Source organism: Rhopalosiphum padi, chromosome 4 (genome assembly GCF_020882245.1).
Source record: "Rhopalosiphum padi isolate XX-2018 chromosome 4, ASM2088224v1, whole genome shotgun sequence".
In the NCBI taxonomy this organism is placed as follows: Eukaryota; Metazoa; Arthropoda; class Insecta; order Hemiptera; family Aphididae; genus Rhopalosiphum; species Rhopalosiphum padi.
Genome location: NC_083600.1, coordinates 4602308 through 4615511, shown reverse-complemented (window position 1 = coordinate 4615511; position 13204 = coordinate 4602308). Strand labels below are relative to the sequence as shown.

At 27.9% G+C, this 13204-nt stretch overlaps 2 protein-coding genes across 2 annotated transcripts; both read right to left on the bottom strand.

Moving 5' to 3' along the window:
• Positions 1 to 4070: 4070 nt before the first annotated feature.
• Positions 4071 to 6085, bottom strand: LOC132930348 (uncharacterized). Its single transcript, XM_060996176.1, has 2 exons — positions 5694 to 6085; positions 4071 to 5587 (listed from the first exon to the last, which is right to left on the bottom strand). The coding sequence occupies exons 1-2, from the start codon at positions 5739 to 5741 to the stop codon at positions 4235 to 4237; spliced, it is 1401 nt and encodes a 466-aa protein (XP_060852159.1). The 5' UTR covers positions 5742 to 6085; the 3' UTR covers positions 4071 to 4234.
• Positions 6086 to 9685: 3600 nt separating this feature from the next.
• On the bottom strand, positions 9686 to 13074 carry LOC132929848 (26S proteasome regulatory subunit 6B). The gene is made up of 6 exons (XM_060995455.1): positions 12911 to 13074; positions 12210 to 12299; positions 11779 to 12112; positions 11496 to 11699; positions 10908 to 11377; positions 9686 to 10018 (listed from the first exon to the last, which is right to left on the bottom strand). Exons 1-6 carry the CDS (start codon positions 12941 to 12943, stop codon positions 9905 to 9907), a joined length of 1245 nt encoding a protein of 414 aa, XP_060851438.1. The 5' UTR covers positions 12944 to 13074; the 3' UTR covers positions 9686 to 9904.
• Between the last annotated feature and the right edge of the window lie 130 nt (positions 13075 to 13204).

The following is a 13204-nucleotide window of genomic DNA, read 5'->3' as shown; positions in this document are numbered from 1 at the left end:
TTAATTTTATTAGAATTTTAATACGTTATTATTATCACACATTACGTTATTATTAAATATTTATACGTATTCGTTAGCTTGCTTTGACGTTAAGTCAGTAAACCTGGTAAACCATCATGAATCATAATAATATTGATTTTTTACGATTTATTTTGTTTAATTTATTATGTTGTATTAAAAAATATAATTTAATTTATAATTACATTTATTAAAATAATTGGTCTGTTATGCATTAATAATGCATAAATATATATTAATATATTTTCTGTATTATACATCTGCTTACAATTTGTTGATTAGTTGATTATTACCTAATATTTAGTTATGGTATAATTTATTCAAGTCTCGTGAATATTTTCAGTAATGACAATAATGCATCTAAACTTATATTAGAAAATAGTTTTTTCAACAAATATAATTATTTATTAGTAGATTATTTCTCAAATTTATGTTATATTATTTTATTGTAAATATATTTTTAATATATTTTTTCATCAGTTTGTATATATCCCCTTCTACTTTTATATATCTCTGGGCGCATACACACAGTATACATACATGCACATTATAATAGCCCCTCAAATTTAAGACTCAAATTACGTCTATGTTAGTATATCTTAAACCGTGATGCTCATTAGTCATTATTATGGAAGTTTGTACCAAAATGAGTATCTATATGTGTTCAATTATTTCATCGGTACCCTTGTTGAAAAAATTATCAAAACATACAAAACACGATGGACTCGATGATAATAATAATTTTTCAGAATTTCTAATTACCTCCGCCTTATTTGGTAATCATTATAAAGCTTGGCATCAAATCATTCATAATCGCATACGAAATGTAAATTCGCAGTATAAATACACAGTATTATATTAAATTTAATTTTCGATAAAAATATAATAAAAGCTATTTATGTTTTTATATATAATTAGGTAGTTTTAAAATCAATACCTTTTGAGTATGAGTTATGACGTTTGAGTCGTTTGACCTATGACTTTGCCCCATGTTCCCCTACTCTAGAACGGTGTGTATAAATTAGTTAAATAAACGCACAGAATCTAAAATGGAATATTCTGTGTTATTGGATTCTCATACTATAGATTTTAATTTATGCAAATCACAATTCATGTATATTTTCACCTGAAATGGTGCAAATAATACAAGCCGTTTATATTTTATATCAATTTCGGTGTAAATTGATTACAGCTAATATTATATTTTCGTGATTAACGTTATTTACCGAAATACCGTCAGCGATTGGTATCAAATTATAACCCACTTTATAGGTAGGTCTATCAAGTTACAACATGTCGTCAAGAATCGGCAACTGAATATGACATGAATTTGTAAACACTTTAAACGTATCAAATCTAGCATATTGTATTGTTTCATTTATTTTACACTGCTATTACGACTTATTTTTATAGTATTTTAATGCAATATTCTGATATTGCAATTAAATTGAAACCGCCTAAATCCGTGACGATTATTACACAATATCAGAAATAACTATTTAGGTTCTATAAAAATAAGGTTTTTTTTCACTCGTTTTGAAATAATATATTTGACAAAATATAACTAGACTGACACGATTGTTTATAATATGTTCTTAAATGAAAAATCAATAAAATATTATATAAGCATTAAAACATTTTGCACTTGCATATAAATTGATAATTTTGTTCAAGTCATTCACGATCTATCTTTTGCAAATCATTAATCAACGAAGCACTCATCTGCAGCAGCACACAGGCGGTTTGTCCTTGAACAAAAGAAAACTAGCATAATCTTTATGAATCTTCGGAATTCTAGGGGACATTGTTCAAACTGCAAATGGCAAATCTATAACAACCTCTTGCGTCATTGGAGGTTGATGTTCTAGTTATTATTGTCACTGCCTTATACATAGTTTCACTGAAATCAATTAACAACCACTATAGATTATTTCATAAACTAGTTCGATAGAACGTGACAATTATTTTTTTCTATTTGTTGTTTTTACTTTTTACATTATTTTCACTTAAAAGAAATCGAAATCAACGAAAAAAGGAAATGGGTGAAGTAGGAAGCTTATAAAATGTATAAAGGTAGACATACCTGGTAGTATCTATATAAATAAGTACCTACGACCTATCTATATATTATTTATACTCAAACAAGACTTTAAATTATCTACTGCAATTATAGCCTAGTAAGTTATGTTAGGGTACTTAACCTAACCTATTACTGGTCATATTTTTGTGTATTATATAGGTACTCTACGTAGAAAAAAAATCATAGTGTAGGTATTATAAATTATTATAGTGCACGTACTTATAAAATATGAATTGTGTACGATAAAAATGTCGAATACAGGATCGGACATTTATTAAAATTAATAATTATTGTTTTTTGAAATATTAAAATTTGATACATTTTTATCAACTTGATTAATATTTAATTGGCACTTAATCCGTGAATATATTATTAAGTATATTAATATACCTAATAAATATACAATATACATATGGGCCTATAGTAAATGTATATGTATTATATATTTATATCTGTAGTCAACACTTCCGCATTCACAATGTGCAGTAACGCGTTACCTATTTATTGTTGCGTTTGTCATATTTTGCAGCGGACCAGTGATTATCCATCGTGGTTTCTGGATACAATACTACACTTATATAGACATATATATAAAATATGATATATGTGTTTACGTTTAACAAGTAACTAGGAAATAAAACTTACGCAAAAGATGTATTGTAGGTGATGCTGGCACTACCTACATCTAGTTACAAAGTACCTACTTAACAACCAAACTACCAAACAACCTATCGTTCATAAGTGAAAATCTCATTATACATTTCTTTAGACTCCGGTATAAATAGTCGTATAGGTACAATATACGTTAAAGGTAAATACTATATTCAGACGACACGCACCTACACACAAAAAAAAATTGAAGGTTCATAAAAAAGTTAACAATAATCGTATTACGAGTACATAAGATATTGATATATTTTCTATTTTCGGAGGCTTAGTCAAATATTGCAGTGCTTTAATTTAAAATTTAAAAATAAGCAAACAAATTCACTAACCACAGTCCACAATGAGGAAATTCTAAAATGATGTAGCTTTATATTGATCAATTTTTTTTTTTTTATGATGCATAAATAAAATGGCTCCAAATTGTTTTTTATTTTTAAAAACTTTTCATATAGAATTATACGACTAGAAGAATAACGTTCCAATTACCTTCTAAAAATAATTTTTGTTTTATCATTCGATTAATAATTTATAATTGTATGGGGACTGTAGGGCCGGTTAAAAAATATAAAATAAGACGTATAGGGACAAATACCCTTTTTCCTACCGAATAATTTATTGTATTCTTTTAAGCAATATTGTTTATTGTAGTTCAATATATTAAAATATATATTTTCGAAATTTTCAAGACGGTCCAGTGGACAGCTGGATATTTCCAGGGCGGAAAATGGCCCTATTTGAACCCTCGATAGTTTATTGATAGATAGGTACCTACTTCATAAACAGAACAATTATTTACCTATTATAAAATATAACATACACTCGCTTATTACTTGGGTAAGAGGTTATACCGATCAGTGTTAAAGTGCGTCACTGCATCAGTGTATTGCAGAACTATATCTCCCGATCACAATAACATGAATTGTTTACCTTTATATACCTGTCTGCTATATAGTTGAATAATAATATTTAGCACCGAGACTAATCAATGAGAAAGTAACCATGCGGCGGACCTAAACGTCAGTAACACATATATACTAAAGCCAACGAGAGAGTACTATTCCTTCGCGCATCCAAATGATCGAGCTCCGCGGTTTCGTACCCAAATTTCTCCCACTCTACCATCTAGTTGCCGCCGTAAATACCCCCACTCACTAAACGGCGGCTGTCGACTAATTCCACGGCCGCCGCCAACCACTGGTTGTATACACCGGCTCAAGTAACACACCACCCAAAAAAAAATAACAGCTGGCGTCTGCCGTAGTGCCGAAACTATTATGTACCTAATACAGCAACAATACAAATAATGTGTGTGTAATATCAATATTTTAATTATGCATTTATTTATTTTAACAAAAATGTCCAATTGTGCATTACATAATTTTTATACACATAACAAAATCATTAAATTACAAAAAAAAAAAAATTATAATAAAAAAATATTCGAATGATAAAAAATAAAATACAAAGAAATCAATCCGAATCGAAGTCTGATTCCGAACAACTCGTATCACCTGTTATCGTCATGATATGACGTCCTTCTGCTTCGGGAAGTTCGTCAAATACTTCATCTGTTATATGTTCAATGTTCAAAAACTTTTCTTCCTCCTTGACGACATGTCCCACAAAATTCGTCCACATTTCCGCTGTCACATGTTCCACGCCTTTTTTTAATAACTCCAGTACATCCTTTATTTTAAACGTATTATTATGTGTCCGGACATAGCTTTTTACAGAAGACCACGCGAGCTCGATAGGGTTTAGCTCGCAGTGGTATGGGGGTAATCGCAATACGATTTTGCCATTGTCTTTTGCGTACTCGTCTATTACGTACTTGTCGTATTGGTTTTTTATTTTTTTAACTCTTATTATTAAATCATTTTTGACTATTGGATGGTTAACGATTTCACCTTTCATTTCAAGCCAATCGATAATATCTTTTTTTTTCCAAGACATAGTTGGTATTTTGCATTTCTTTACGGAGTGATACGAAGCATTATCCATCACTATGACGGCGTTTTCTTTTAATAGTGGTAGAATTCGTACAAACCATTCATAGAATGTATCGCCATTCATCTCGTCATGGTAGTCCGTAGAATTGGTCTTTGATTCGAAACACAAAAGACCCCCCGGGACAAAACCATCTGTCGACCCGATGTGTAAGACAATGAGACGCTTACCTTTTCCCGAGGGTTCTTTTTGTCCTGTGGTTAGGCCCTTGAGGAATGCATCTCGTGATGAATTTATTGTGGTATCGGTCCACGTTCTACTGTGTGCCTCGCCTGCGTTGACCCACGTTTCGTCCAAATAATAAATTGGTCTGTTTTGCTCTCTATAATGCTTTATTTTGACCAAATAACTTCGGCGCCAAGTTATTAAATCTTCTCTTTCGAGTAGTGCACTATTACGTTTTTTTTTTACGTATTGAAATTGTAAATCTTTCAACACTTTTTGAAATGACGACCGCTTAATGTTTGGAAGTGTTTCATCTTCATTAATGGCGATTAACATTTTATCGACTGTTGGTACTTCGCGGTTCCTCCAAAAATTGTGTATTTTCTGTCTTATTGCATTTTTATCGAATTCATCGATTTTTTCGATTATTGTAGGTCGAATTTTTTTCTTGTTCGGCGATGTAATTGTTCCTTGATTCTTATACTCCGATAATATGTTTTGAACTGACCGCTGTCCAATACCCGAAGATTTTGAGATATCGACGATCATTTCTCTTAAGGTCATTCGAGGGCTGTCAGGATTTTCAAGCTGGTGTTTAACTATTTTCTTATATAAATTGACAATAATTTTTCTTTGACCAGTGCCGATGAACTAAAAAAAAAATTAAAATTTAAGAATTTAAGAATTTAAAAAATAGTATAAAAAAATAAATAAAAAAATAAATAGTAAAAAAAATAGTATAAATACAAACACTTACTTTTCCACATGGATTTTTTTTGGAAGGAGACACAGCTGCGACATCCATATTGTACTTATTGTTATACGTAAAACTATTAAACAATTGTTAAGTAAAAAACGTAAAAAAGTTAAATAAAACCGTATAAAACACCGGGGTGCGCGAAAAAACAAAAATGTTGTGTTTAAAATATCGGAGATGCTATTATAGTTCACGCTGTATACAAACACTGTCACAGTTTCCTGGTCGGCGGCGGCGACGGTGGTGGCAGCAGCGTCGGCGATGGTGGCGACATCGGTGTCGGCGGCCAGCGTTGACGGCGGCCAGCAGTTAGGGAGTTTTAGTGGTGGGAATGCGCGAGAACGGATGAGTTTTGGTCGCCGCCCAATAGTACTCTCTCGTTGGCTCGACTATAGGTGGTACACATAATAGTATAATATCTATCTATAGTATAGGTACCTATGACCTACCAATATATTATTATATTGTCTGTTTACTTGTAAAATAATAGCAATAATAATGGCCGCGTTGTTGTTTAACTCTTTGTTTTGATAGGAAAATATCGTAAAACAGTATTACCATCACGATATTATATACCTACTGTATTATAAACTAGGTATTATTGAACTTATGGCCCCAATATAATACAAACGGCATTACATGGCTACGTATGCTATAATTAAATACAACAGAAATATTAATCGAATAAACTACATGCCTATAAGGCACTTTGATCAAAACTAACACTTTACCTACGTAATTGACTTAATAAGCAGGTACCTTCTAATCGTCCAGTAATACAGGCATACAGCTATACAAATATAAAATTATCTATGTATACCTATTATACTAAAAGAGAACTGAGCTTGTTCACTTTTTGAAGGTTAAAATTGATGTTGATCGAATAGAAGAAGTATAGATACTAAAAGTAAAGGTATATCTTTTACTAAGAACTAAGTAATATAGTAATTATTAATTATCATAAACCATAATATTATCATCACATAATATACCTATTATAATACAATTTAATAATATTTACTTGACCACTTATATTATTATAAAATACCTAATAATATAAATAAACAATAGGTACCTATTTAATCGCTGCCCTCGGTTCTATTTTTATTTATGTACCTAAATTATTTCTACTATGTTTAAGTAAATTATTATTTATTATATTATTATTTTATCATATCTGCAGCTTTGACGCAAATAAAATCAGGAGTCAATAATATTTTGTACAACTTAAAATTATTCTTTTATACATTTTATTGCAATATGGAGAATTATTTTAAAATCTAAATTTATTTTTAATATTTTTAGTTCTTTGTTTATTAATTTTTTTCAGTTTCTCTGCTTTTATTCACATTTATTTATATATAAATATCAGTTGATTTTGATGTTCAAAAAAACAATACTTATATCAAAGAATTTTTTTTTAATGCGATTTTAACAATGATATAGCCGATATAGGTAATATTTCGAAAATTATAAATCAAAGACATATTATAATTATGAATTGTTTTGTAATACGAAGGCATTGCATATTCCTATTAAGTACTAAGTAGGTAGAGTAGTTAGGTATTATTTATTTTTTTATAGTCTTGTTCAGTAGATAGGTATATGATTTCTAACTTATAAACTTATTTACATCTCACATAAAAAATTCATCAGCTTAACATACATTTAATAAATATTTATTACAGACTATAATAGTGCCCTAACAAGCCAAACGTATATTAACCGTTTTGTACCATATCTAACTAAACACACTGTTTCGTTTACTTTACCATAAGTAAATCATCATTCTTAAGTAGACCTGTGCATCACCACACAAACTGAAATTATTGATCATTTAAATCGTACAATCATTATATACGTCAAATTATAGATAAAATGTATGTAGTAAATCAATTTATTATCCTAGGTAGGTATCTAATTTTACGTATTAAATTATTATATTGCGAGAATTTTTTTTTTTTCATTACAAGTATACTTAAGTGGCTAAGTATAAGCAATTTTGATATTTATCATTCTGAAACTACATACAATAAATCATCTATATTTAAAATAAACCCGCTTCATTAAAAAGTTAATTGATAATATTCTAAGTCATGAGTTACCTACATTTAATAATCAAAAGGTAGGACAGGTATTTGTATATACTTTATAGTGCGTAAATAGAAAATAAAAAACAATCAATATTTGTTTATCTATGGGCCATGTTAGTATATGTACAGAGAAAGCAGTTGGGTTTTGGTTTAATATTAACCAATACGCTTACATTATTATACCAATCAAACCGTAAAAATCGGAAAACTCGAGTGTCACACGATGGTGGTGTCGCGGTTGTGGTGGAGGTGGTGGTAGGCGATTGTGTTATATAAACGGATTTTTCACTTTTCCTTGTACATAGTTTGAATATTGTGACTCAAGATACAACAACTGCTTTTCATAAACACATAGATATTGAGAAAAATTAATATTAACATTTAAATTATGAACACAAAACAGGTATGTTTTAATGATTTTATTTTATTTTACATAAGTAGGTACCTACCTAATAGTATAGTGTGTCCAAATGCTATTTTTTTAAATTACGCTACTTAAGTACCTACTTAGAACTTATTCATTGAAATACAATTTAAACCAACAAATTATCTATTAACTTACCTATATTATCAATTATTATCTTAAGGTATGGACAATAATTTTCTAAACAAATATTCTGTTCTGAATTTACATATTTTTAAGATTAAATTAGTAGACAAATGTTGATAATAAAATAATTAATAAGTAGGTAGTAAATATATGTTTTATTGCTGAGCTAAATATTGTACTTAAACAATTTTTATTAAATTTGATCACCTTAGTTTTTTTATATTAGCACACTTTTTAAATACTCTTTAACAATAAATTGTTGAGTGTTTCATACTTTCAAATTAATATTATATATTTAAATATTATATATTACTAGGTATATTAAAATTTAAAAGTATATAAAATATAGTTGATAGTTTTTACTTACAGTATTTAATTTTCAGTAGGAATTCATACATAACACAGATTCAAGATATGATTAAGATATATGAATATATCTCACAAAATGTAGATAATATAGTAATATTTATACATGGAAAATATCTAGGTATTTGTTGTATATGTAATTATAAATTTAAATATAGGTAAATAATGTTTATAGCCAAAGCCTAATCATTAGATGAAAGATTATTTTGCTAATTAATATTAATGTCAAAAACTGTATTTACTAATCATAATTAGTCAAAGTTGAAAATATATTTTGTTTATAATTTATAACAGAAAAGTTGAGCATACTGCTTAAGTTCTTAAATCGGTTTTTGTTTAATGTACAATTAAAATACCAAATGTAAATTAATATACTAAAATGCAATTTGTTACTAAATGTAAAAAACAAAATAATGCGTTAACATTTGTTTAAAAAAATCATTGAGGTAGTTAAAATTTTTAAAATGAGCATACAATAACAATGTAAATTTATATTGAAAAAATCTTATGTTAAATAAAAATGAGTGGTCAGCTTGTCACATATAAAATTTTTTATAAAAAAACATGGATATTAAAACGATAAATTAATTTACACAATAAACAATTTATTTTTCAGATATTTTTTGTTATTTTTATCATCTCAATGGTAGCAACTGCTTACTCTAGAACTATAAGGAAACGTGACTTACAAGAAGTTGAAGATAATGAAGCACTTTACACCTCACACGGCAATTATGGTGGTGGTGATGGAGGTGGTCATGGACATGCCACATCGTACCAAAGTTATGTGCTACATGCCTTCCACCCTTCTAAATTCCATGTTAAAGACCATTAAACATCATAATGAGTTTAATTATCTTAAATAAATATAATGTTTAGTTATCAAGCTAGGTCTTTATTATTAGCTTAATTAGTACAATACTTATGTTTGAATTATTTTTGTTTACAACATACCATAATAATAATAAAAATAAACAAATTAGTTATAGATTTATATTATATACTATATTATATTCTAATTAAAATATTACAAACAAATAAAAATACATATTTTTAAATTGATTTAGAAATTATATTAATTACTTTTAATATAACTAATAAATTAGAAAATGGAATAATTATACGCAAACTTGTTTTTATTAGAAAAAAAATAATGTATCTGAATTGAATAAAATTACAGGTTCATTGTTATTTGTTTATATTTATTTGTAGAATTCATGTTCTGATTCATCCTTTTTGATATTGTTTTTGTAACCTTTTTCAAAATCTTTAGGCAACACAATGTAACGATTTTCACGTACAGCATGCATTCCAGCCTACAAAATAAAATACATATTATTTAATACGGGTATGATCGATTTCAATGTTCATAATTTTTAATAATTGGTTACCAAACCGTCCTAACCTAAGTCATTTATATTTCCTTAAGCTTAGTAAGTGATCTACTAATCTTTTATATATGAATATATGTAGAAACATGGAAAATACACTTAAAAAATTAAATAAACAATTATGTTAAAAATAATTGAATACTACTATTATTTTTGTTACTTTTTTTTCTCATAAGAGAAAACTTTAATATTGACAAAATTGTTATTAAAAAATTAGGTATTTATCAGTTAAAGCGACCCTTCAAATATATTTCATGGTGTTTAAAATTTCAATTTTATATCTTAAATTGATATAAATAAAATGTAACCATGACTATTATATAACAATGTTCTGCACACGAGATAAGCTATGAGCGAGAACGTAACCTAACCGTATATAATCTATACATTGTAATATATATAAATAATAAATTATATTTTTTAATATTTTAATTTTGTAAGCAGCCCTCAATGAAAAACTGAAAAAAATTATGGCCCGTGTTGGTAAAAAAGGTTACCAACCCTTGAGTTATAGCAACTACCTATATCATTTTCTAGTATTCTCAATTCAGTAATTATGACTACAGACTCAAAAATGCATGTTATATGAAATTAGTTAGTTGTTGTACAATCCTTTTATTTTATTTACCTAAGCTATAAGTTTTCTTGGATACAACTACTAATATTATCTTGTATTAAAATAATATAACTATAAAATAGTGTAAACCTAAGGTAGTTACAATAACAGAATGGAGTTTACCAAAAAAATATTTAATACTTTAGGTAGTTACTGATAAAGTGATAACCAAACATTATTACAAAATATAAATATTACCTCTTGACAAATAGCATTAATATCAGCTCCAGAAATTCTATCTGGTCTGGCCACATAATCTTCTAAATCAACTTCTTCACTGAGATTCATTTTGGCTGTTATCGTTGAAAATACTAAACGCTTTTGTCTACGATCAGGCAATGGAAACTCAATTTTTCGGTCCAAACGACCAGGACGTAATAAAGCTGGATCTAAAGTATCAGCTCGATTGGTAGCCATTATAACTTTAACATTAGTTGTTTGATCAAAACCATCCATCTGATTAAGAAGTTCAAGTAATATTCGCTGCACTTCACGGTCAGCTCCCGTTTGTGCATCAAAACGTTTAGTAGCAATTGCATCGATTTCATCAATAAATATTATAGCAGGGGAATTTTCTTTAGCTAAACGGAAAACATCACGTACCATACGTGGACCTTCTCCTAAATATTTTTGCACAAACTCTGAACCAACCACACGAATAAAAGCAGCTATAATATAAAATAATATAATTATAATGATTGTCAACGTATTTAGTTTTTACATTTTCATAAATAAAATTAATTTTTTCTGATTTAATTTATATTTTTAGTATAATTTTATAGTTACCAGTAGTATGATGAGCTACAGCTTTAGCTAACATAGTTTTGCCACATCCTGGAGGTCCGTACATTAAAACACCGCGTGGTGGATCAATACCAATTTGCTTATATAGTTCGAAATGTGTTAGTGGCAATTCAACGGCTTCCCGAATTTCTTGTTTTTGCATATCCATACCTCCAATATCAGCATATTGAATATCAGGTTTTTCATCTACAATTTTAAGTATAATAATTGTTATATGTAAAAATATAGATAACTAAATAAAACTATAAATAATAAGATAACTTACCTGCTTGTAGCATAGATATAGAGGAATCTGCTTCTGGAGGTAATACATCAACCAAAGCATTACTATGTTTATGCAATGCAACACTAGCAGATGGTTTCAGTAATTCTCGGTCGATTGTTGACAAAATACGTACATAATAATTTGACCCAGTAGTACTTCCAACAATACCAGTATTTTGGTCGACTGCTTCTAAAAATTGACCAATGACAAGTGGAACACTCTGAATACGTTTTACTTCTTCTTGTGCGTGTAAGTATTCTTTTTTTAAATTACGTTGTTCATCTTTAATATATTCTTCTTGTACAGTCAAAAATTCCAAATACCTTTGTAAGCGCTAGATATTTCAATAAAGTAATAATAATGTAATAATGATATTTATATTTTAATAAATTTTATATTATAAAGTATTATAATTAAAAACTGAAATTTACCTTGTATCTAGAATAATGGTCCAAACTGTCTAAACATGCCTCTACATTATTCAAATTAGGAAGAGTGGGTTTAGCGTCTTGACTATCATCCTGTAATAATAAATACATTAACTTGACCATTTTAAATTATATAACATATATTTAATTTTTAAATATTTTTAACATATTATACGTTTGTCTTATAAGTTGGAAATAGTATGTTTAAAAACATTTAATTTGCATAAAAAAAGAGGTAAAAATGGATAACTTATTTGTTAGTAAATTTTACAAAGAATTGGTTTTTAAAATCTATTACACATCAAATAACTAGGTACTTAATGAATACAGATACATTATATAGAAGCAATGCATACATGTCTGTTATATTTGATGAACATATCTAACAAATGTTGTTTTTATCAATATTTAAATATATATTTTGTAATAAGAATATTAACTACAACATATATATGTGTATGTTTAGGAAACAGAAAACAGTAAATCATACACGACACACAAATGATTATAAAATTATTGTAATAAGTATATATTATCATAAATATTATTATTCGAAATAGGAAAAATAAGTATAAAATAATGTATTGCTTTGTGTTCAATTAGAAACGAAGAATATTATAAACGATACTACTATAATCATAATACGAGTACATAACAGTATAATAATTATTATAAATATGAATTTTGCAAAACTAAATACATACCCTTTCTGGCAAGACAATACCAATTTCTTCCATTGCAAATTTTCGTATTTAATACTGCAAATTTTTGAGTAGTGTAAATGTATAATATGTTTAATGTTAATTGTTTAATCGTCTTTTGCGAGGACGAGAATACGATTATTATTATTTTGCTTTTCTTTTACGTTATCAAAATGATTAATCAAAAACTGAGTGATAATGAAACATAACCTCAAAGAATCGAATATCTTTGTTGTTTTACAAACTTCGGTAGTAGGTTACCAGTAACACGGTTGTTGTCAACCGAAATCGTTACTG